This window comes from Neopelma chrysocephalum, unplaced genomic scaffold, assembly GCF_003984885.1.
Source record: "Neopelma chrysocephalum unplaced genomic scaffold, ASM398488v2 Primary Assembly neopelma1_22, whole genome shotgun sequence".
Lineage (NCBI taxonomy): Eukaryota > Metazoa > Chordata > Aves > Passeriformes > Pipridae > Neopelma > Neopelma chrysocephalum.
Genome location: NW_020897689.1, coordinates 12830069 through 12855607, shown reverse-complemented (window position 1 = coordinate 12855607; position 25539 = coordinate 12830069). Strand labels below are relative to the sequence as shown.

Below are 25539 nucleotides of genomic sequence, written 5' to 3'. Positions count from 1 at the left end.
AACCACTGACAATTTGCTTCCATCTGGGAGTGTGAAAGGCCTATCTCTGCCAATAATCCAGTGACTACTGAAACTACTGGGTAGTACTGGACCCAGGTGGAATTCTATGGAGCCTCATCAATTACTGTTCCTTAATTTGATGGAGGACAATGAGTAGCTGTTTCTGAGTTCAATTTGAAAGCAAGTTGTTCAATCTATACAACAGTACTTTGGTGTAAGCAATATTTTCATAGTTTGCTTATAAGAATGTCAAGGAATGTCAAAATGCTTACTAAAATCAGGATATATCACACCTGATGCTCCTCCCTAATCACAAAACCCATTATCTCTCCTAAGAAAGAACAGGCTTGATTTAACAATTCAGTTTCTGATAAATTCATATTGGCTATTACTCAGGACCTTGTCTTCCTACTTGTGTGTTTATTTACCCACTAATAATTTGATTCCTTGTTTGAAGAAGTTTATAATAAATGAAGCTAGGGATACAATTCTGTGTGCTCTTTCCCTTCCTTTTTCCTGTCTTGGTGTAAAGAGATAGGTACAATCTTTGATTTTCTGATCTTCAGCCTCTCCTGTTTTCATCAAATTGTTACAAGTATGTTCTAACATGCTTGAGATTCCTTTAGTGAGGCATCTACATGCTTTGAGGTGAATTTACCAGGGTTAGTGCATCTGAATTTCTTCAGCTTTCTATTTTATGAAAATTATCAATAATATATTCTTCCTTATTCTCACCTGAGTCCTTCATTAGTGTCAGTGGCATTGCTTTAGCATTACCATGGACTCTTTCTGCAGAAACGGGAATAAAGAGAAAAGACATTGTTTTTTTCAGCCACCTCAAGGCCATAGTTTGTAGTCCTTCCCCTGAATGTGACACCATTGAACACAGCCAACCTTATAACCAGGCTTGCCCTTTATTAGTAGTATGCCACTGAGTATTTTTTATTGTGCTTTATTCTCTTTTTAGTTGTATCTTGTGTCTTGACCTTTCTAAGTTCATCCCTACACACTTCTGGTATTATTTTATATTTTTTTCTGCTAATTTGTATGCAGGTCATCGAGGAGACTGTTATTGAGCCAAATCCATCACTTGCTATGCTTATGCTTGGAAAAGTTCAGACATATTCATTGTGTGTTCTTTCAGTAAGTCTGATCTCTTTCTTGAACTTCTCTTTCTGATACACCTGTTTGCCCCTAGAAGCTGTGTTCCATCTGGGGTCACTGCAATCAGGTTCCTGGGTGTTTATTCCACAGTTTCCCTCCCAGAATTGTTTTCTCTAGTACTTCAGGGTTTCTGTAGTGCAAGCTGTCTTCTCATTCAATATTATTTCTTATAGATATTGTTCGGTTTGTGCATTACAACATCAAAAAGAAATCTCATCCCTTTCACAGGACTTTCTGCATGAAAGTGAGTAAGATCATGCAAATTTTCAAGTTTTCTTGTATCCCTTTTTACCTGTAAAAGAATATAAGACATATTCATTTTTTTCCACAACAATGCAAATTTTTAGACAAATAATAGAAGACAAAATTACTGTGTTCTTAAAACAAATATCAATATTTATCTAAGAATCTTCAAATTTGGCAAAAAATAGCAGTTTTTAAGTTTGTAACTCAAGCTTCATGAAAAGCTGTGCACAGAAGCAGTGTTTTTTTCAGAGAATCACAAAATTGTTGGGGTTGGAAGGCACCTCTGGAATTCAACCCCCAGCCAAGGCAGGGTCACCTAGAACAGGTTACACAGGAGAGCATCCAGGTGGGTTTTGAATATCTCCAGAGCGGGAGATTCCACAACTTCCCTGGGCAGCCTGTTTCAGTGCTCTGCCACCTCCAATGTAAAGAAGTTCTTCCTCATGTTGAGGTGGAACTTCTTGTGTTTTAGTTTATGGCCATTGCTCCTTGTCCTGTCACTGGGCACCACTGAAAAGAGGCTGGGACTATCCTCTTGACACCCGCCTTTGAGATATTCCTATGCATTAATGAGATTCCCTCTCAGTCTCCTCCTCTCTAGATTAAACAGGTCCAGTTTCCACAGTCTCTCCTCATAAGAGGTGCTCCAGACCCTTCATCATCTTTGTGGCCCCCTTCTGTACCCTCCCCCGTAACAGCTTGTCTTTCTTGTACTGAAGAGCTCAGAACTGAACACAACACTCACTAGAGTCCAGTAGAAGGGGAGGATCACCTTCCTCAGCCTGCTGGCCACACTCTTCCTGATGCACCCCTGTATACTATTGGCCCTCCTGGCTGCCAGGGCACACTGCCAGCTCGTGGTCAGCTTGTTCAAACTGTCATCCCCCAAGACGCCCAGGCCCTTCTCTGCAGAACTGATCTGTAGTAGGTCAGCCCGCAACCTGTGCTGGTGCTTGGGGTTATTCCTCCCCAGGTGCAGGACCCTACACTTGGCCTTGTTGAATCTCATTAAGTTTCTTTCTGCCCAATTCTCCAGCCTATCAAGGTTCCTCTGAATGGCAGCACAGCCTTCAGGTGTATCAGCCACTACTCCAGTTTCGTATCATCAGCAAACTTGTGCACACTATCCCTTCATCCAGATCATTGATAAACAAATAAGACTGGACCCAGTATTGATCTCTGGGGAATGCTGCTGATTACAGGCCTCCGGCTGGATTCTACTCCTCTGATCATGACCCTCTGAGCTCTGCCATTGAGCCAGTTCTTGATCTACCTCATTGTCCATTCACCTAACCCACATTTCCTAAGCTTACCTAGCAGGATGTTACGGGAGAAAGTGTCAAAATCCTTCAACATATTTAATAAGTTGACAATAGATAAACGAATCTAAAAAATCTGAAAAATACAAAGAGCTGGTAGTTATGGTTAGTACTAGGAAGACTCATGTCAGTTTTGAGATGGTTGTGAAAATGGGTCCCATAGTCAGTTGAGTGGTATTTTAGAAATATAATGATTAACATAATACATCAATCCTTTCATTTTAAAGGTCTTTTTTTTTCTGCAGTTGTTTCTTAAGTATTAATGTCTTTTTTAACAGAAAAGACTGCCTGATTAGTGTGACTTTTTGACTTTTTAAAGACTTCAGAATGAAATCCAGAAAGTATTTTGACATTTTGTCACAGCCAGTTTACTCACAATTAATCAATGAAAATTTTCCTGGCTCAACTCAGATCACAGCCCATATTTCTCCCAGTGCATGAAGTTGCAAGGAAATCTTGGATTATGAACTGCTGAGAGTAATCCTAAAAATCTAACATGATAGCTGAGCATCACTCACATCTATTCTCAGCATTCTGTGTGGAAGTATCTACATTACGTCTTCCTTTTCATCTGAAATAAGCAGCACACCTCGCTAAACCATTTCATATGAATTTCAAAACGTGAATGCAATCATACTTCAATTTATGCATTTGAATCCAAGAAATCTTGGGCTGAAATTATAATGTATATATAAAGCCTAGAGTTAACATTTTAATCTATTTCCCATTGGGTGCGCTAGACTACCATATTTCTAATTTTCCAACTATGTAATTTACAGCTAAATTTAGCAAATATAAATAGAAATAAAATTACATATTTAATGCAGCAAGCATGAGTGCTTAGCATCTCCTGACCATGTCACCTGGGACTTCCTGGGACAAATCTGTTGTAGCTGAAGTCTTGTTTTTCATAGCCTTTGATTAATACTTTTTTCCTGAAAAAAACCCAGTTTTTGATCTATGTATAGGACTCACCTCTCCAGCGTGTTCCGGACATTGAGTTCCATGGTTTATTTCTGATTTGTGTGGAAAATGTCCTTCTTTCAATTTGTGACGAAAGGCAACACCTTAATCTGTGATCTGATAATTTGGTTTGATTTTGCGTTGTCCTTATATAATGAAAAGTGGGATTAATTATTTTGTATTTATCTTTTCTGTGCCATTCATGATTTTAGTTTTTCTATGATTCTTTCATTGACTGTCTCCTTTGCAAGGGTGAGTTTGTCTAATCTCTCCTTGTTGTAAACCCACACATATTTGATTATCTTTGACACTTTTCTCTGTACTTGTTCTGATTCAACTTCCTCCTTTCTGAGATGAGGAGAAAGAACTATGTGCAGCACAGAGGATGCAGGACACAAAGAATTTGTATGGTGGCATAATGATGTGTTCTGCTTTCTTTTCTATTGCTTTTCTACTATTTTATTCTCCTTTCTAACTGCCACTGAGCACTGAGCTGATATTTATAATTAACTATTCACAAGTTTCTCAAGAGCTAATACCAAATTTAGAGCCTATTACTGTATGTGTGTAGTTACAGTTCATTTTCCTTATGTGCATTACTTTGCATTTATTGACATAAAATTTCAACTCTAATTTTATCACCCAGTCACGCAGTGCCATGAGATCCATCTACAACATTTTCAGTGGACTTTTGATTTGGATTGTCATCAATCTTAAGTTCCTCACCCTAAATCCCAGCCATTCACGAATTCTTCCAATGCATAGGGCTGAGCATGATTCTATAAGGAGCACTACAGATAACTTCCCCACTGTGAACACTGATCTATTCCTACGCAGTTTATATATCCTTATACTTTTTGGGGTGCTGGTCAGCAGCATGAGTCAGAAGTGTGCCCTAGCAGTCAAGAGGGAAAGCCCCATCCTGCAGTGCATCAAACACAGCAGCTTTTCAAAAGAGGTGATTATCCTGCTGTGTTCAGCATTGGTAAGGCCTCACATGGAGTACTGTGTGCAGTTCTAAGCCTCACAGTTTATGAAGGACGTGAATGTCCTTGAATGCATCCAGAGGAGGGCAACAAATGTGGTGAGAGGACATTCATTTTGTTTTGAAAGACGTAGGCTCATTGCTCTTTACAGCTTCCTGAGAGAACAAATTGAGTGGGAGGTGCTGATCTCTTCTCCAGTTCTGGTATCCAGTGATAGGACACATAGGAATGGTTCAAATATGCACCAGGGGAGGTTTAGACTTAACATTAGGAAGCATTTCTTTACACTGGAACAGGTTTCCTAGAGAGATGGTCAGTGCCCTCAACCTGTCAGTGTGTAAGAGGCATTTGGACAATGGCCTTAACAATATGCTTTAGCCTTTGGTCAGATGTGCAATGGTCAGGCAGTTGGACTAGGTGATTGTTGTAGGTCCCTTCCATTTGAAGTCCATTTCTATTCTAATCTGCAAGATTAAGAGACAAACACTTTTTATTCCATCACAGCATACAATTATTGAGAAGCTGTGGTTAGGGATCTAGTCAAACAAATGTTTTTGAGGTGCAAGTGTTCTATATCAACTGAATTATCCCCCAAAGGGCTTTAACATGGGACATGGCTTCCCTCTTCCATGATCTTTCATTCTACAGCATTCTGTCATGTTTGTCCCCATGTCCTCATATTGAATAATTACAATTTGTGCCAATTTGCCTATTACAGAAGCCAGACTGCCTCTCCTTTATTTTCTTTTTGATGTAAACTGTCTTTTGTAAAAGTTAACACTTCAAAGAACTGTGATACTTGCCAATAAAATAGACCTACCTGATTTTCCTTTAAATGAGCCAACTCTACTTCTGCTCACAATACGAGGGAATTATATCAGCAGGGGAAAGAATGGCATAGGGTTTAACCTCCCAGACATATATTCAGCTACTCTGTGCAGCACAGCATGGTTTAGTAGGCTTAAACTTACTTGTACCTTAAAGGAAGCAAGGAAAGAGCATTTGAAAGCCAGTCCAACAGCACAGGAACCCTAGAAACATACTCCATATGTACAAAGCTGCCTGTTTCGGTGATGTCTTCAGCCTCCCCCATGTATACTAAGCTTTCTTCCAAAGACTAAGGACATATCCCTCAGGTCCTGGTGTCCCTTATGTACAGGGAGAGATTTCTTGACAAAGATCCATCCCAGTTCTGGATGCAAGGAGAAGGAGGAGGAGAAGTGGTCTAGCATTTTCTCTGTCTGACTTCATCATCCTGAGACAGTGTAATTCAGAGTCTCTCTTCATGCCAGAACAAGACCCAAATAAGCACCATCACCTATATCTTAGATTTCTTTAAATCTGAGATTTTTGAAAGAAACTACATACTGTAACCAAAAGCTCAGCCTAGATGAGTCAGAGTCAGGGATTCCAAAGACATGTTTCCTGTTAAAACCTGTGTCTGGTTAAGATATATTCTCAGTGCGGCAAATTCTGCTTTTTGCTCCTTATGCAATTACTTTTGCCGGGTGCAGACTCTTTTGCTGCATTTGCATTTCTTTGCAGGAGTGGCCTTAATGTAGGAGTTGGGGCCAAATCTGCCTCCCATATGCTAAAACATCCTGATACTTGACTCTGGGGAAAAACAAGAAAATATCTTCCATATACTCAGCATACGGGGGCATGATCACCAGACATATAGGGATGGTTATGCTGGTTTCGTGCTGATAGGAGAAAAGTCCTTTCTAGAATGGCTCCAGTGTAGCTTGTGTATTTGCATGCTGCCTAATTACAGGCTGAGCTTAGATACCTTGGAAAAGAAATACTCCTTTTGGGTGCACCCTGGGCTTCAGGTTGCAGAATCAGACCCAGATGAAGGGAGCAGTGGGATGATGTGTAAAGTGAAAGCTGTTAGTAAGAAACAGGAGCGAATAGGACATGAAGCCACAGCATATATACAGGGACCATCTACTACAACCAAATAAACTGCACCAGGGAGATGTGGTATAAGAAATCACACTGGGTCAGATACAACTGGAGAAGCAGCTTTGTAAATTCATTAGGCACTGATAGAAAAAATTGCTTCACTGCAATTCTTGATAGCTTTTCTGCCCAGTGGGAATCCATCACAAAAGCTTTTTAGCACACAGTTTAACTGGGAATACCTGAGCAAACTGATAACATTGCTGCTTTTATGGTAGTCTTTTTTCTCACAGCAGATCGCTCCACAAAGCATTATAAGGATATGTGTATATGTGTGTGTGTGTGTGTGTGTGTGTGTTTGTGTGTGTGTTTGTGTGTGTGTTTATGTACCTCCATCTGCACATTCAGGTAGCAGTTTGAATGAATTAAACAATGCTATCCTTAGCGCAAAGAACTGCAGTGGCAAGGATACTCATAAAAGAAAATCAACTATCAAAAAAGGGGTTCTCAAAATGACCTGCTTTACTATTGAATAGTTCTTTGTGTTGCACATTTTTAGATGTCATGGCTGAGTGAAGAGGCTGCAATGTTACCTGCCAAGCACATAAATCCAGCCATGTTTCTGATTATAGTATTATTTCTTCCAAAAAAAAACCCCCCAGTTCAACTGTGGCTTAAAATTGAGTCATTTGCTCTGTGGTTTAAATATGGCGTATTCATGCACAAGTGAAAACATTGGGTAGCTCATCTACTAAATATCCTGATAGATGGAAATTCATTAGGAAAAACAAAGTGATGATCAAGAAGGAGTTTCTTATCTTCACCTCTTCTGTCTGTCATCTACTATTATTGACACACAAAACACACAAAAAGGCAAAACAATGTCAAAGTCTGGTTGACATAGAAGTTATTTCTTTCATTTCTCGTTTTCAAGAATCAAAAGTCATCGTCTGTTTGCTTGTTCTTTCTCTTCCTAAATTCTTAAAAATGGAGGTAAACTCTCTTTGTCAAGAATAGACAGACTTGTGATCTGTGGTCCTCTAAGGAAGATAAGTTTTTGAGAATTTCCAGTATATATTCACGCATCCAAGAAAAACATCAAAATTGTTAATTTTCCTTGTATGCATTGAACAAAATAGTAATAGAAAAAGAAGTTTGAACTATGCAGTGCTAAAAATAATTTGGAATTAATACCCACAGAGCGAAATACCGTATGCTGCTTTTCCGTCTCCCCCTACATACCAGACTATAAGAAAAGTTTTCAGACAACCTGTACTCATTCATGTTGTCTTATATGAATTTCTACACTCTTATGAATTTTAACCAGATCTTGGTTATTATTCAAGGCTTTTATTTCCCTGTGATTTGATTAATGACTGGTTTAAGCTGCTGCATGTCTTTCAGGCTTTGGAGCTTACTTCTGAGGTGCATTTCTATGTCAACCACTCCTGCAAGTCCCCTCAGAGAGTTCCACTAGGGCCAATAATATAAGCAGGCTGATAAGGGTAGAGATTAAATTCTTAATTTGCGGTTCATTAGTTCATATAGCATTTTCCACATTAATTCATATGATGGCTTTGAGTCTATCTGAGGGTTGCTTTTTGTTTCTCTATTATTCTCTGAGGTACCATAGAATCGTAGAATGGAAGGGACTTTGAAGATCGTTGAATTCAACACCCCCTGCCATGGGCAGGGACACCTTGCACTAGACAAGTTGCTCAAAGCCCCATCCAGCCTGACCTTGAAGGCTGCCATCCATAACTTCTCTGGGCAACCTGTTCCAGTGCTTCACCACCCTCACAGTAAATAATGTCTTCCTAATATCTAATCTACACCTACCCTCTTTCAGTTTAAAGTCATTGCCTCTTGTCCTATCACTTGTAAAAAGTCCTTCTCCATCTTTCTTGTAGCCCCTTTCAGGTATTGGAAGGTGCTATAGAATCTCCCTGGACCTTTCTCTCCTCCAGGCTGAACAGCCCCAACTGTCTCAGCCTATCTTCATAGGAGAGGCTCTGATCATCTTCATGGTCACCTCTGGACTCACTCCAGCATGTCCACATCCCTCTTATGTTGGAGGCCCCAGAGCTGAGCACAGCATTCCAGGTGGGGTCTCAAGAGAACAGAGCAAAGGAAGAGAATCACCTCTCTCGCCTACTGCTGGGGCATAACTGTTGCTAGTGAAAACTTTGCAATTTTTTTCATATGATTTTTTGTAGTGGTTTGAACCAGGTTTTCCCCTGAAGCTGAAAGTGGTAACCCCCAGGGGGTGGTGACCCTGGGGTTTGACCCAATCGGTGCTCCTGCAAAATATAAACATATCTCTGGAGACCGGAAGAGAAGCAGTAGTACTTGGGAGAAGAAGAGGTGGCCATGTTGTAGAGGCCACGAGGAGAAGGGGCTCTGGCCCCTTGGGGGCCTCTGCCCCCCCCAGCCCCCGGTTGGGGGGCTGCAGGGACTCAGAACTGGGCTGAGTGCCTGTGGCTAAGAGCTGGGAGAATTTCTCCCGGTAGGCAGCCTTGGGAGACGCTGGGAGCAGACGGAGCAGCAGTAGACACAGCAGCGTCCGAAGAGCAGTGGCAAAGAGCCAACTGATAAGGACCAAAAGGAGCAGCAGAAGCCGGTATGCTGCATGGAAGACACAGAGATGTCTGAAGAGAAGGAAGAAGCAGCAGCAGGAGTAGAACCGAGCCAGCAGCAGGAACAGAGTTTTGGAGGGTAAGAACTGGACAAACCAAAACCCCCAAACTCACTAGAGACCCCTCCGAGAAAGAGGAGGGGGTGGTGGACTGAGAGGAGTCCTAAAGTGCAATATGCACTGCTGAGAGGAGCTAGGAAGCTCATGGCCTCCTGAGAGATAAGCCAGGACGGCCGAAGGAATGTGTGTGTGTGTGGGGTGACCTTGGCCCCCCCTGCTCCAGCTTCAGAGAAGCTGGCAGCCATCTTTGAGGCAGAGCATGGGAGCTCTGCACAGGGGCTTGATTTCCCCTGAGGATACCAGACCGTCACGGAGACCCCGGTGCTTCGTGATATGACCATGGTGTAGCGGCCGTGTCTGGGGTTACGCAGCCCATGGAAAGACCCCTTGTTTGGAGACGGGGGCCAAGAGAGACTTGGAAACCTCCCTCGTGTGTGCTGGCAGAGAGCCAGCAACTGTTTCTGGTGGAAGAGAAGAAGAGAGCCTGCTGCCTAGAGAGGAAGACCTGCTGCTCACAGACTGGAAGGGGTCTTTTCTTCTTCTTCTCTCCTGGACTTTTATTTGGAGGGAGAAGAGATTTGGCCCATTGTAAATATTATTGTCATGGTAGAGATAGATATAGAGTTAAGATTGTTTGTAATGTATTATAGTATTTATTCACGTGTATAGTCTTTGTAATATATTCCTTCCCCCCATATTGAGTCTCGTGTTTTTGTCTGGAAAACCCATCTCACATGGGGTTGAGATGTGGGTGGGGGGCTAAGAATCAGAATTGGATTTTGGGCCTGCTGAAACCATGACATTTTTAAACCATGTTTATGGATTAAGAGGAGCTCAATCTTAGATATTATTACCAAGGTATTTAAGAGGTATCTATAAAGGAAATTAGAGAATAATGGGGATCAGGCTGTCATGATTCACTGAAATCTTGAACTAGTTATTTTTGTTTCCATGTCAGTTTGTCTGTCTTTAAATGGGTGCTACCTCATGGCAATATAATTGTTTCATGCATCTGTTATTTACATTGCGCATGAAGGGAGAGAAATTATTCAGTAGAAAATAAGTAATTCTTACAGATTTCAATGCATCATTGGATTTAAAATACATTCTCTGTGTCTATTGTCAAAAGTAAGTGGAAATAATACTCTGATTATGTGCCTTCTGATCTAATAAGGAGGGGAAAAATATCTTTTGGCATTCTATCAACAAAGGACATCTTTCATAATTGCAGTATAAGCAGTGAAAGAATTTTAAAAGGAGTATTAGCATAAAAAATGGCCAAGCTTTGCAATATTCTGCTGTTCTTAAAGGAGTGTACTTTGGTACCCCCTGCTTGCATAATCCCTTTCTCTGGGATTCAAAAACCTTCCCAAGTACTTTGTCACATGCCAAAGAAATTTACATTGGCTGTAGTCACTGGCAGACATTTCTTTTATTCTTTCTTCTGATTTCTTTACCAGCTTCCAAAGTAGTATGTACAATTTCGTGGAAGTGAAGTCATTACCTGATGGGTACCTTGAAGAAACACTTTGAGTTACAAGACACCCTCAAGCCTGAATTTCTTTGTTATACCCAAAGATGTGAAATATCATGTGATCTACAAGTAGCTCTGAAATTATCTTTAGCACTGAAAAGTTAAGGTAAAAGCAAACAAAAGTGGCTATTTAGAAAATATTAAAACTAATAACACAAATTCAGTTTGACAGACGTGAAGGAAGACCATCTTTCTGTCTGTTTATTGTAAAGTTAGATGTAAAGGATTTTCTCAGTCTCTGTTATTCAGCTAATTAGCTGAATAGATAATTAGTTATTAACCTAATATGAGAACTTTGACCGCATTCTTAGCCAAACTTTTATTTTCTTTACACACTGGAGAAAAACTAGATCTAGAGAAAATCTTGCTTGTAGATCTCTTTTCTCTCCCTCTTTCTTCTTACCACCTTCATCCCCTTCACTTTCCATTGTTTTGTTCTTAAATTTTCAGGGTTGGCTTTATTTTACACTTTTGACTTTCACTGTATCCATTTGAATCATTAACAAGTAATTAATATATTTCAAGATAAAACACTGTGTTCTGACCAGTCATGTTTAAATACCATGTTCAGTGTTTTTACTTACTGAGACTTTAATTTCATTTAAAATAGGACACTTAGATATCTATCACACAATAGACAATCAAATAAATTAGGATTATTGCTTGGGGTTTATTTCTAAATAAGTGAGTGAGGACAAAGGTTCCCAGATCCCTTCTGTGTACATAACTCATCTTGGAGCACCATTACCCCAATCTAATCTGTGCGGAATACTCTGACATTAATGTTATTCTGACTATGTAGGTGAAATTCTGTGACCTGCAGAATTATATGGGAGACTGGATTACACAATTTGTTCCAAATCCTCCATCTTTCAGATGTCATAACACATTATATTTTTTCTAAAGGCCTGGAAGCAAAAACAAGGGAGGGAGAATAACCCATAGCTAAGCTAAAGAGAGAGAGGGAAGAGAGAACACACTATGTTGTGGGTGAAATCTTGGCAATGTAACACCCCAATCCTCCCTTGTAACTGGTAAAGTCTTTTTGGGTAATGAGGGTAATTATGTGTTTATGCTGCTGGAGAAATAAATTCCCAAACCAAGTGCAGGCAACAATGTGTCTGATAATGGCCTGTGAAAATTAGATTGTCAACTACAACTTTTAATTTAAAGACAAAGAGGCACTGTGGAAAGCAGGATTTGAGAACAGCAGATACAGGTTAGGACTTCAAAAAGCATGGTAGCTAACAGATATAGTCTTTTCCATCATGCTGCTGGACTTCCAGTGCTAGGTAGATGGCCTTCAAGAGGAATTGTATTAGCCAATAGCAACCTCTATGCGTTTTAAGAATAGACATCTATTATAGTATCTACTCACTTGTTTCTCACTGATAAATATAAAGCAAAAATACCTATAAGCTCCTGTCACCCACTTTTAGAGTCCTTAGCACATTTTAAGGGCTATCAGTGTTGTAGTCTCTAGGAGCTCTCCACTACAGCTGTAAATGGCACTGTTGGACCAGACCAGCTCTGCACTGTGCTGATTAAATTGGTAGACAATGCCCCTACAACCTGAATTTTATTCCACTCAAATCAAATAGATTTTAGGAAGATGAAGGAAAGGAAAAAAAAAATCAGACAACACAGTGTACTTCCGATGTTGCTACCACCTCATCCTGCTGTGTTTTCTGGACCTTTTTCTAGCTGTTTGTCTGCTTTTGTGGTTTTAGATTTCTGAGTACTTTAAGGCTGACACTCCTACTGCTACCACTGTAAAATCGTGCATTTCATCATTTAGTTCTGGAAAATGAGGACATACCTTTGAGACTGTCTGTTCTTTAATTCAAAAAATTGCATCCAGTTTTGAAAATATGTATAATGATATAGTTTTACAATATGTTTCTAATAAAATGTATATAATCGAGTGCATAATTATATACAGTCATGTAATTGGATAACTACAGTAGTAAATGATCATTATTATGCTACAACTATATACTACTTTTACTCTTGATTTTGTTCCTTTGTCATTGTCTTAAAATATGTAGAGTTATAATTTCTTTGTGCCTGATAATCTTAGCCATATTTCCATCTTTCTGAATCATGCATACACAGATGCTGGGATAATATCCCGTTTCCCTTATGTACCCGTTATTCCGACTTAGTGCTTTTCTGGTCTTTAATGGAAGAAAAGAGCTTTACAGTCCTCTTTGCAGAGCAATAAAAATGTTAGTGACAAGTAGGTAGCTAAGATTAACTACTCGTGTTTCAGCCTGTCCTCAGTATTTGTGAGTTCTTCTGAAACTGCTAGTCGGGAGATAGTAATAGTCAGAATACTTTGTAATTTAATGTATTTTTACCTTTTTGCTCAGTAAATTCACTCTTGCTACATAGTTTCAATTTTGTAAATTAAATTTAAAGATACCTTGTCAAGCTTTGTATCCTACACATTTTTTGTGCATAAACATTCAATTTTAAAAGTTTCTTCTCCTTTCATACTCCCTCAGTCTTTGTGGGAAATTGGGTAATAGTGAAATATCTTGCAGAAAAAAAGGAATTGTGCTCACCAAGTTATACTTCTGAAGAATCACAGAGATAAATAATGATCTTCAGCTGTCATCAGGAAAGAAGAAGTCAAGAAAAAGCCATATTCAGTGAGATGACAGTCTAGGTGGACTGGATGTTATAAGGAAGGACATGAAGCAGAGTTTTCATTTTGATTGGAGAAGTCTTCCAAATCTAGTTTACCTACAATGGTACCTACATCCTCTGAGAGCCAGGAGTATATTTATTTCATTTATTTGGATGGTTCTATGCTGTTTAATGAGATCTCTACAAAACTCTCTGTAGCTGCTTAAAAGTGTAAGTGACCTATTGTACACCTGATTTTGAAGATTAACCTGATAGCCTAGGGCACTGCTTCCTGTCATCTTAAATACTTGGTATACACTCCATACCTCCTTTGAGCCAGTGGAACTGCAGTGTATGAAGCTGATAGATAAGAAAGTAATCTCCTACTGTGAGTGTATTTTTAAAGGCAGCAGCTGATGACAACAAAGCAAAGCAGAAAGACTTAAAATTATCCAAATCATCAATTTTAATAAAAAGTATTTCAGCCTGCAGAAAATAGCCTTGATTTAAATCACCACTTCTAGTTTTATTTTGCATTTTTCTTTGATTTCCTAAAGAAAGTTTAATCCACATTAACTGTTATTATTTGCAAATAAACATACATTTTACACTCAGTTTGATTCTTGTTTTTAAGGGGATATATTCAAATAATATTCATTTATTAAAGCAATTATATGTCACAGCATATATTTGCTCAAATGATTAGTTTTTTAATTTCTTACATGTTTTAATAGTTTCAGTTTAATGATGGACAATTGTATAATCTAATTTCCCTTCTATTAAACTTGGCCTTCATGTTTCATGCAGATGTCCATAGCTTAAGCTTAGAGATTTTAATTAGATTGAAGCGTTTAGGTCCTCTAGAGACTATACTTCCTGCACAAGAAAAATAACAGAGACTACTACTACTTCATTTCTACCTAAGGATATCAGCAGAAAATAAATTATGCATCAAAAGCCTTTAAAATAGCATCATAGAAGTATAGCCATGTTCCACTGATAAGAAATCCCTTCGTGCACTGCACACTGAAGTCTCTGCCAACTTATAGCCTAGGTGACAATTGTTTCTCACACCCTGAGCCTGTCCTTTGCTATGACTTGGAGAATGTTAGCAACATTTATCAGTTAGTCATTGAAGAAATAAGGAGTTTGGTATAAAAATTCTGGTGGTTCTGAAAATACTGTATGGCCGTGTCCAAAGAGTTATGCTCAATGCTCAAAGGAAGCCAGTGACAAGTGGTGTACTCAGGGGCCCATACTATGACCAGTGCTATTTCATACCTTCTCTACTTACATAGCAGTATTGAGTGCACCCTCAGCAGGTTTGCTGATGGCACCAAGCTGACTGGTGCTGTTGATGGGCTTGAGGGAAGAGATGCCACCCAGAGGGACCTCGGCAGGCTCAATGAGCGCATCCTTATGAACCTCACAAAGTTCAGCAATGCCACGTGCAAGAGCTTGCACCTGGGTCAGGGCAATCTGTAATATCAGTGCAGACTGGGGGACAAATGGCTTGAAAAGAGCCCTGCTGAGAAGAACTTTGGTATCACAGTGGATGACAAACTTAACAGGAGTCTGCAAAGTACACTTGCAGTCCAGAAAGCCAACTGTTCCCTGGGCTGCATCACAAGAAGTGTAGCTAGTGGATTGAGGGAGGTTATTCACCCCTCTACTGTACTCTCAAGAGATTCCACCTGGAGGGCCATGAGAATGATCAGAGGGCTGAGGGAATTGGACCTATTTAAACTTTACCATGGCCTTTCAATATATAAAGGGAGCTTATAAGAAAGATGGAGAGAGACTTTTTACAATGGTCTGTAGTGAGAGGACGAAGGGTAACAGTTTTATATTGAAAGAGTGTAGGTCAAGATTCAACATAAGGAAGACATTTTTTGCGATGAGGGTGGTGAGGCATCGGAACAGATTGCTTAGAGCAATTGTGGATGCCCCATTCCTGGAAATTTTCAAGGCCAGTTTGGATGAGATTTGAGAAACCTGATCTAGTGAAAGATGTTCCTGCCCATGGCAGGAAAGTTGAACCAGATGATCTTTAAGCTCCCTTCCAACAATTGTGTGATTCTATGAAATAGCTGAGTGTTTTCTGTATTGCTTATGAAAGATGTGTACCCTGACCACTGTGTAACTGGATGAAAGCAGGGGACAACAGCCTCTTCCCACAGTTTCCCACCTATTTTCTACAGAATAACACTGGTGTCTTCTGAGACACTTTACTAGGCTGGGGTCTCCAGGCAAGACAGGTAGTCTTGTACAGTGCAGGGGTCCCAGAAGGTTTCAAGGCCTTGAACTCAATATCGTCAAGACAAATCCACCTTGGCACCTAAATTGCTCTCTGGATCAAGCCAGAGGCTCCTGTTTATTCTTCCAGGTGCTAGTGACTTTTGATGCTTTGGATATCCTGTTCCAACCACTTCATTGGCCCCTTTGAATAATTATGGAAACTCAAGATGACCAGATTAAGTATCTTACAGCTCATTTGCATCCTATTTTCTTTAATTATCAGGGAGCACACTTTTAAGTCTTATCACTTGATGCCAAGCCAACAGCCAACATTTCCAATATCAAGAAACTGGGCAGTACACGTTAGCCAACTCACTGCAGATTGGCAATTAGCATGCTGGCTTCATGGGTTCACATAACACTATTAATTAAACAGCAGCTGGGTTAATCAAGATAGCAAAAGTAATTTGTTGGAATAAATACTTTATTAATGAGTCCATCAATAACACAAAATAAGAGGTTTTAAATCAATTAATTTTTAAAAATATTCACACTGTGGTGGCTGTAACTTTGTTTAAAGATCTGAAAACAGGTCTCATATGTCAAAGGCTATATTCCCACTTTATCGCTTCATGTTAATTGTGCTGTAAATATCAGTTACCCAACTATAATAATTAGTTGGTTAGTTACATGCCACACGTTGCTGTCCACTTCTGTACAGCAATACCGGACAATTGATGCTAAAGAGCTCTTTTTCCTCCTTGTTGCTTTATTTTTTTCAGAAACATTCATTCTGACATTAAACTATAGAAAGATATTCTTGAAATATGGTAGGTCATGATATCTCCTGACATGGTTAGAGATTTCATCTTTGTTTTCTCCTCCATGAGCATGAAATTGAGAGAGGGTGAATGTACTTTTTTTTGTCCTCCTGGTATTAATAACTAAACACATGGGGGAAATAGTGTCTTTTAAACAAATATATGCCATAAATACAACAGGTAGCAGTGATTCCTAAGTGACTGAGGAATATTTATTTACTAATGGTGAGAAATATGAAGAAATATATTTCTGAGAAGCACATAGAGACTGCTGATTTTGCAAGAAGCTCATAGATTAGGCAAAGTGTGTTTCAAACATTGAGGAGAGTGGGAAAAGTTTTACTTTAAGGAGAAGATCTAGTGAAAGAGCAAGATGTAAGCTGTTAGGACTGTTAAAACAATCAGGCTTGTCATGACCCACATTCTTTTGAAGGGAAGACCTCTCCAGGTTTTCCCTGTTGCTTTTGTTCTTTGTGGCAGATGGTTTATTATTCATTAGAGTGGAAGTCTTGCTGTGCTTTATCCACCTGTTCAACACATTAGATACTAGAAGCTCTCACAGAGATATTTTTTATATGATATGCATGGATATAGAGTGCACATATAAAGAAGAAATTGCATTCATAATGTTAATTTAATACAGAATACTAATAACAAGAGAAAATACATGATGGGAAAATAGTAAATAATTCTAAATATTGGATCTTTCTTCACAAACACTTAAACCCACAAGCTGTACTACAATTCATTTTTATCATGTTCATTATTTATTTAGCAGTTTTACTCTTCAAAATATTTCAGTTATGTTTAGGGAAAAGAAACAAACCCATGTGACTTATGTAGTCAAATTGCACAACAGAAACGGTGAACAGGAAATATTGTAAATAAACAGATGACATTCTATTAAGAAAAATCATGAACACCAGAACCTATGTTCTAGCATTTCTGTGGTACGTTCAGGTGGCACAAGCATTATACCTCAAGTATGATTAGTCTTTCAATCCGTGGAAGCCTTTAGATCATATTATTTTTGTCATCATGCCTGAAAGGTGCTCTAAACTGTGAAGTTTAGGGAAGAAATGTGCTTAATCTGTCAAGGAGTCTGTAAATCAGTGCTGGTCCTGGATGTGCTGGGCAGCAGAACCACAAGATCCCATTATCATTATAGCAAGTGGCTGGACTTCTCTTGATCACATGCAGAGTCTTTAGCAGGTAAAGGTGGGCATACAGCAAAACAGCAAGCCCTACCATGTCTGTGGGTCCCATCCAGCTGCAGCCACCCCACACCAGGCACAGTGGGGACGGGTAGCTCAGGCATGGCTCAGTCCTGACCATCTTCAGTGAGTGCCTCCTCCAGAGCTGGTTTGCATTTAGCTGCCTCAGAGCATCAGTATAACAAAGTGGTGTTCACCTGACAGAGGCTATGGCAATACCACCCCAGTAAATTGGACACAAAAATTGTCAAGGAAGCTGCCAATACTGTAGTCTGCTCAGACCTAGAGGAAAGTTGGATTAAACTCACTTTCCCAAAACACCAGTGACATGAATGCCCTAGAGAGGAAGCTCTGACAGGACCGTGCCACAGCGCTGTGACAGCTCTCATTCACAATAAACTCAGCTTCAGCATACTGTAGCTTAATTCTCCATGGGAAGATTAATCCCTTGGAGAAGGATTAAGCTGCAGTGAACTAGGGCCACTTTATTTCTGAATGGGAAAGGCCACACAGGGATTTAATGTACTTTATCTTATGTGCATTGATTTCACAGCTTTAGTTAATTCATCTTAACTTCCCTGAATTCCCTTGTGTGGACAAGCTTTTTGTCTGCAGAGAGGCTCTTGGAGCTGCTTGTAAAGCTCCTCATGCAGCCACACCAGAAAGCAGGTTGGAATAATTTCTGTGTTCTGAATGAGCTTATACCTGTCTAGATACTATTAAATTACCTCTTTCTCAGATGGTTGATCTGTGACATCCCAAGAAGAACTGTTTTAATTAGATTTTTTGAATGGATCAGTGAAAAAGGAGTTTTCTTAAAACTAATCTCTGGATTATTGTAGAAATCTCTCATGAAGAGTCTTTTCAAGGCTTTCAGATAGCTTTAATTGTGTAAAGCTGCACAAACAATATTTTCTCAGGCATGGGCATGTCTGGGCAGTGCAGTTTAATAAGTTTACTTCCCCAGTGGGATTTTCTTCTTCTTTGGCGGTGGTTATAAGAAAACATTTTGTCTATATTGATAACAAATGAGTGGAGTTTCTATTTCCTCATCCTAAAGATTCTAATCCCTTCCTCTTGGTGACAAAAGTGACACAATTCCAGGTTGAGGAGGATGTTTTTGTGAGTGCAGCTGTTAAAAAAATGGCATGGTTAGGCTGGTGTTGTCCTTTGGGGAAATGAGTCTGTGCATTATTTGCATAGTTATTGTGAAGTACTGATAGGCCCTTCTGATAAGATGAATCATAAACTAGTTTTACTGTTCAGCTACATCATGACAATTCACATATAAATTTAAACTTTTTCCAAACAGTTCTTCACTGGGACACTTTATGCAACACAAAAAGACAACTCTTGTGGATTCCATAGAAGCATTACTATGACTGAATTCTGTAGCAGTCAATAAATATTTTGTCTGTTTAGTAAGTATACGAGGTGCACAGAGGGCCGACATGCATGTGGGAAAACTCGTGAGAACAGAGGTATTGAACAAAGAAAAAATGTAAATAATAGCTGAATGTCAAGGTACAGGTGTTTTCCACCAGTATTACTTAATAGTAGTATTCGTCAATACTAACCCCAGTGGGACTGGGGAAATATTTTAAAATATAAAATATTTGTTTATATATAAAGTATATGCTATGCAACATGATCAAAAGGGAGGAAATCTCTTAAATATAGCTATTTGTGACTATTTGCACTGAAATTTACAAATGCAGGAAATGGAACTAAATATTTTTAGCATTTAGCTGTATTTCTACATCTTTGTACTAAAAGCTTGATAAGTGTTCAGTGTGTTCTGATGATTGTTTTTCCTCTTCCTTCATACAGCTGATTGGATTTGTGTATGCCTGTTACGTGATCAGTATTTTCATGGAGGAGGAGGACAGCTGTAAGTACTGATACACATCTCTCCATATCCGGAGCCACAGTACCTGGGGTGAGACTTAGTCTTGCGTTGACTACCAAGGCAAAGAACAAAGTTTGAAAAATGGCAGAAACTGGCATTCATGTACACAACCAGTTGTGCTCAAAGACATACTTATTTAGGTACTACTGTCTTATCTAGGTAGGATTGCACTTGCTAAACTTCCTCATAGAGATTTGTGAACCTCTTGCATGAGCCAGTCACAGTGATGAAAATTATGTGATCCACATTGCATGCACATACATATAGATATATGTCTTTATGTATGTATGCTTAAATTAGAATCAAAGCTCCCAAAGCCATTTAGCCTGTTCTTCAAATGACAGCTTATCAGTAAAGTTAATGGAGATGACAGATCAAGCCATTTACAGTGTGCGGTATCACTCTGATCGATAATTAGGTAAACCTGATCAAACCCTACAGGTAACTAGACCATGCATTTAAAATGCTAAGCCCATGTTCTTAACTTGACTTTATCAATAAAACTCTTATATACATACTCATATTGTTCCATAACTTTGAAAATGTGCACACCTTTAAAAAAGTATTTCTCAAAACATCATTAAATAGGTATTGAAAAAATCTGAATATGCTGAACCTTTTGCTAGGATGATGTGTGAATAGAGATTGTGAGAATTGCCTAACGATGTCACCATACACACTTAACTTGGATGAGCAAAGAGGAGCAAGCATAAGAACAAACCTAGAAAACAAACAACATGATCATGAAAGTTGTTTCCTCTCATTTATGGGGAGTTAAACAGTAACCCCTCTAGGAGAAGAAAAAAGAACAAATGTCAATAGCGTTTCAAGGCTATAGGATAAATAATACACAACCAAATATTTATTAATAACCTTTTATTCATAAATCTTTACATAGTTGCTTTGTTTCTTCACAGAATAGCACTAGTGGGTGAAATTAATATAGTAGGAAAAATTAATTTGGTTTGTAGGAAAGCATTTGATAATATCTGGAAAGTCTTATTGAAGACATAATTCAAGTAATTCATGTCTGTGATGGAAAAGCAGACTGATTGAAAACAGTGTGAAGGACCGTAAACAAAACACTTTTCCATTGCTACAAATGGTACAACATTAGTTCTCCATCATAGTGCAACTGACATTAGAGTCAAATCATAACACTTTCATTTAGATTTCAGTTAGGAAGAATCAAAGAGATTCTCAGATAAAATTGAGTGGGAAGGAGTCATAAGGACGTCGTGCACATAGTGTACTGTGAAGAGGTGCAAGGAGCCTGGACAAAGATGGCTGCTAGTAAAGGAGAAATATGAACACTTGGAGAAGCAACATAAAATGTAGGTCTTGAGGTGCAAAAGCCTAGAAAATGCTTCTTTGGAAAGTTGGAAACTGACAGGCAGAAACTGGTAACACAGGGTATCAGCAGAAGATGGCACAGCAGCACAAGGGCTGTATATTTTGGGATGTATAAACAGAGTCTTTGGTCAGTGAAATGCAGAGGCAACTCCTTTCCATAAGGCTGTGATGAGTCATGACAGTAGCTATGGCTTCATTCAGATAGATGGAAACTTTATTTGTGAGACAGTTACTAATTAAATTCTTGGAACAGGAAGGCTACCTTAAGCATTAGGGAAGGCCTGCAGACTGATGAGGACGGCACAAACTACAGTGCCTTTAAAAGGGAAATAGTGCACAAGCAAACCCACATGCAAACACAAATACATTTGTACTTGGGAAGACAGGCTCTTTACTTTTTACACAAGTATATTATGTTACTGTTGGTTTTGTTTATCCCTTTATAGTGTGCTTCACACACCCTGTTTTATGAGTGTGTGAAAGAAAGACGCAACTCCCATCAGGTAATACATGTTCAGGGAAACTACAGTCACATGCTGAAGAGCATATGTGTTTTATATTCAGGGCCTCACAAGATGGTTATTGTCAAATTAAGGGCCCTGTTCACTTCGAAAACCTATTTCAGAAGAGATGAGGCCCAATTCATTTTCTTCTGATGGTGTGCCCACATCACTGTCTTTTGAGAGTTTCAAGCCATATGATACCAATGAAAATTTAAATCACTGAGAATGGAGAACAACTAGCATATTTATCAACCAGTAAAACACATCAAGTGCTATGGTGATCCAGTATGTAAAACTAACCCAGTTCCCATTCTCCATGAAGGACTCAGGGATCTGCATTTAATTTCCACTTATCTTTCAGAATTGTCGATGGTAATTTGGTCTTCTGTTACAGGTGAAAATCATCCCACTTGTCTTGGAAAGTATGGTGTAATTCAGCTCAATGTCCTTTGTTAGGAATGGGCAAATTTCCCATTTCATTTGTACCTTTACCTATAATCTTCTAGACCCATGTGCGAATATTTTTTTTAGTTAGCAGAGGGTGACCTGAGGCATGGGCAAGAGCAGTGTGCAAAGGAAGGAAAAAGAGGAGCAAAGAAGTGGAATAGATATAGCTAAGAGATTTTACAACCATTGGAGAGAAGTAATTTCTGATTTGTTACCTTTTTTATTGCCTTTTAAGATCCTGAATCCAATCAAAAGCAAATAAGCAGCCCTTTAATATTCCACTTTATGTCTTAGTGCCGTTTGTGTTTTAGAGTCCTCTATGCTTATAGATAACTACATTAAAGACAAATGTTAACTCCTTCATAGCAATCCCACAGATATATTTTAAATAAATAAATGTCTGTTTAAGGCACAGTGAGAAAATGGTTTGGTTTAGTTATTAGCTGAGAAGAACACGACTTATTCTGGAAAAATTCACATAGCGTGATGAACAGAAAACTGTTTGAGATGTCAGTACAGTGGTTCTTCAAAACAGCTTAAGAGTAGACAGTGTTTACATTAGGATAAAAGTTCAAGAAACTGCAACTAAAGAGCAATTTTATACATTTAAATATGACGCAGTAGATTCTTTTCTTAGGTAGATGCAGCTATTCCATCATAATTTTGCAGTAATTTTCACAGAATAAATTAGTCATCTGATAGTCAAAGCCTCCTTACTTAAATATACTCTGCAATACTCACTGCATCAAGTTAACCCCGGTTCTTGGTCTGAAACCCGTCATGCAGACTTAAAAATTAATAAAAGCTGCCTGCTTAGCCTCTGTGCAGTGCTTAAATGGATTTTGAGCCTGACATTTTGGCTGATGGACACTTTTCTGAACAGTAATAATGCTTGAGGAAACATTTATTTCCAGCTATTGCTCACCTTACCTACGTTTCAGACTGTATTTAACTTATATGCAGAAGAAAGATGATAGCAGGTCAAAAGGGATAAAACAAAATAGACATGTAAAAGGCACACTGCTGTAGTGGGGTTAATACCTTCCATCATTCATCCTAATGAAAAAGTCTATTTATATCTCTTCTCTTCATTTTTTCATTTCTTTCTTTGTAGATCTATCAATCTCTATAAGCCCTTTTGAAGGAATAGAATATGTGAAATCTGTAATCATAAAAACCTGTCACTATCCTGTTTGTGAATCATTTTCTCCTAAAAATGAACTCAGAACTTGTTTCCACCTTGTCAGAGTTACTGAATGGTTTTAATACAGCGGAGTCTGGAGACTAGGCAAAATACATTGCTAATATCATTGTTAAATTTCTAAATAGTTTCTGGAGTTTTCTGAGAAACAGTTGATAGCGCTATTACTGCTAAATACTAGTTCATAAATCTGACTATGGCACATTTCAGAAGTGATAGTTCTATACTGTATGGGATTTTGTGGAGTGGAAACTGAGTTGTATACAAATTGCATAAGGAAATAACAGTGAAATCAGAGGGGAAGGTTTGCCACAAATCTATATTTTTGATTTCAGCATTTTTGTAAAAATGAGACTGAAACACTGAAACAAGGAAGCTTAAAAGTCTTTTATGGATGAACAAAAATAAAGGAAATTCACCATGAAGGACAGATTTATCCCCTAAATAAAGCCACAGGAACAAAATTAATAAATTTTTAAAAAATTCTTTTTTGTCTGTTCTCTATGCTAGTTGTATTTAGAGCTCAGCTGTGCTTTCAGAACAGAGAAAATGAATTTGTTTTTACAAAGTATGAGTTTTCCCCATACTATGGTATCAATATGACCCTCCGTTATGCCATCATTAGACAAATATTAAGTAAGGCATGATACATTACTGTTTTCACTGAAAAACCACTGCACTGCTTTATCTGACATATGGCTTTACATTTATACACACCATTGAGCGTCTGTTGCCAGTAATCAAACAAGATAGAAAGACTTTTTCATCACATTTAAATTAATATTTATAATTACAGAGTAGGTCCAACAGCAATAAATTTCTTATAACTATGCTATTTTTTTGCAAAGTGAATGAAGAACTAACAATAGCTGATATTACATATATTTGATTACCTTTATATGTAAATATACAAATATCCTTAACTAAGGAGTATTTGGGAACCTACTACTAATATCTTTCCATCAATTGCAATTACACGTTGTTGAGTCCATTAACCTTCTAAAAAAAAAATTTTGTGATAAAATTATTGATATCAAGGATGACCAAGAAGGAGGATTCTTCACTGCATTTCTGTTGGGCAATACAAGAATCAAATATCCCCAGACAATAACTGTCCAAATACCTCACTAAAATGAGGACTTAGAAAACCTGCCAAACAGCAGCCAGCAGACAGGTGGGGTTTAGTGCTCAACACTCTCACTTTTAGACCACAATGACTAGATATATTGAATTAAAATGTGTTGTTACTGACCAGTGGATGAATATACTTGACACACACTTTTAAAATTATGATAATTTTTACTGCTTGGCAGTGAAAAGCACTATAGCTGCCAGGTTGACAGCATTCTCTTGGCTTTGGCATTTCTGTAAAATGGCAATGACTATCACTATTTTTGGAAGGCTTGAAAAGCAGTTTGCATCTTTCTGTTCATCTGGACAAGAAACCCAAAGGCCCAGAATTTCGATACACCTGTTTTAGAAAAACAACAGAGTCAGTTATTTTTGCCAGGCATAGACTATACGTATTGCCAGGCAGAGAATTGTAATGGATTCATAACCAAATGTATTCTGTAATTCAACTGAATAGCTTTCTAAAAATAATCTCCTTCAGAGATGAGGAGTCCAACATACCTGTCCTCAAACATGGTCTGTGACATCTGGAAAGCCAGGGAGCCCAGCTAATGCCATAAAACACCTGGCTGATGATAGGTGGTTCCTGCTGCTGCTTGCATTGAGGTGTCATCCACATTTCAGGGCAGCTTGTTCCATACTGGCAGTTGCTGTCATCATCTTGCAGATGCATACCATGAAGGAGAGGTTGAAGTGCAACCAGAAATATCACCAGGAGTATCCAGGGAACTTCTTCAACAGCCCTACCAGACATTTAATGGAAACAAATCTCAAGTTACAGTTTCTGTAGACATTAGAGGTCTGTCCATCTGGAGTTGATTAGATGCACTCGCCTATTTACTATCCTACTTATACTTGACTCCACTTTCTCCCGTACTGGAAATATAAAGGATAAACCTGATATTTTAACCACATTTTGTGGTCTAACAACATAGTATGGTCTGAAAATGCATGCTCATTCCTTCACTAAACTAACACAATGAATTCTGAAGTATTTAACGAAGGAAGAAATACTGCAGGGACGTCATACTATTTAAATTACCTCTACATACTCTTTCAATTTATATTTCTTTCTTTTTTTTATATATTAAGTTATTATACATTGCCTGAGCAAGCATTTATTCTAGTTCCTATGGAAACGTGCACAGATATAATGCACACAACCAAGGGTAAAACCTCTAAGGTGGTGTAAAATAAAAACAATTAAACAATATAAATATAAGTTAGTGGCAAAAATATTACAGCAGAGGCATGATACCTCCTTGTTTTTCTTTCTGCTTAA

General features: G+C 38.5%; 1 protein-coding gene across 2 annotated transcripts in view; it reads left to right on the top strand.

Moving 5' to 3' along the window:
- NKAIN3 (sodium/potassium transporting ATPase interacting 3) overlaps positions 1–25539 on the top strand; it is a 357930-nt gene that overhangs the window by 315364 nt on the left and 17027 nt on the right. For both annotated transcript variants that reach the window (XM_027705861.1, XM_027705785.1), the window contains exon 5: positions 19544–19604. In XM_027705861.1, the coding sequence (XP_027561662.1) occupies positions 19544–19604 (61 nt within the window). The remainder of the gene's footprint in view (positions 1–19543; positions 19605–25539) is intronic.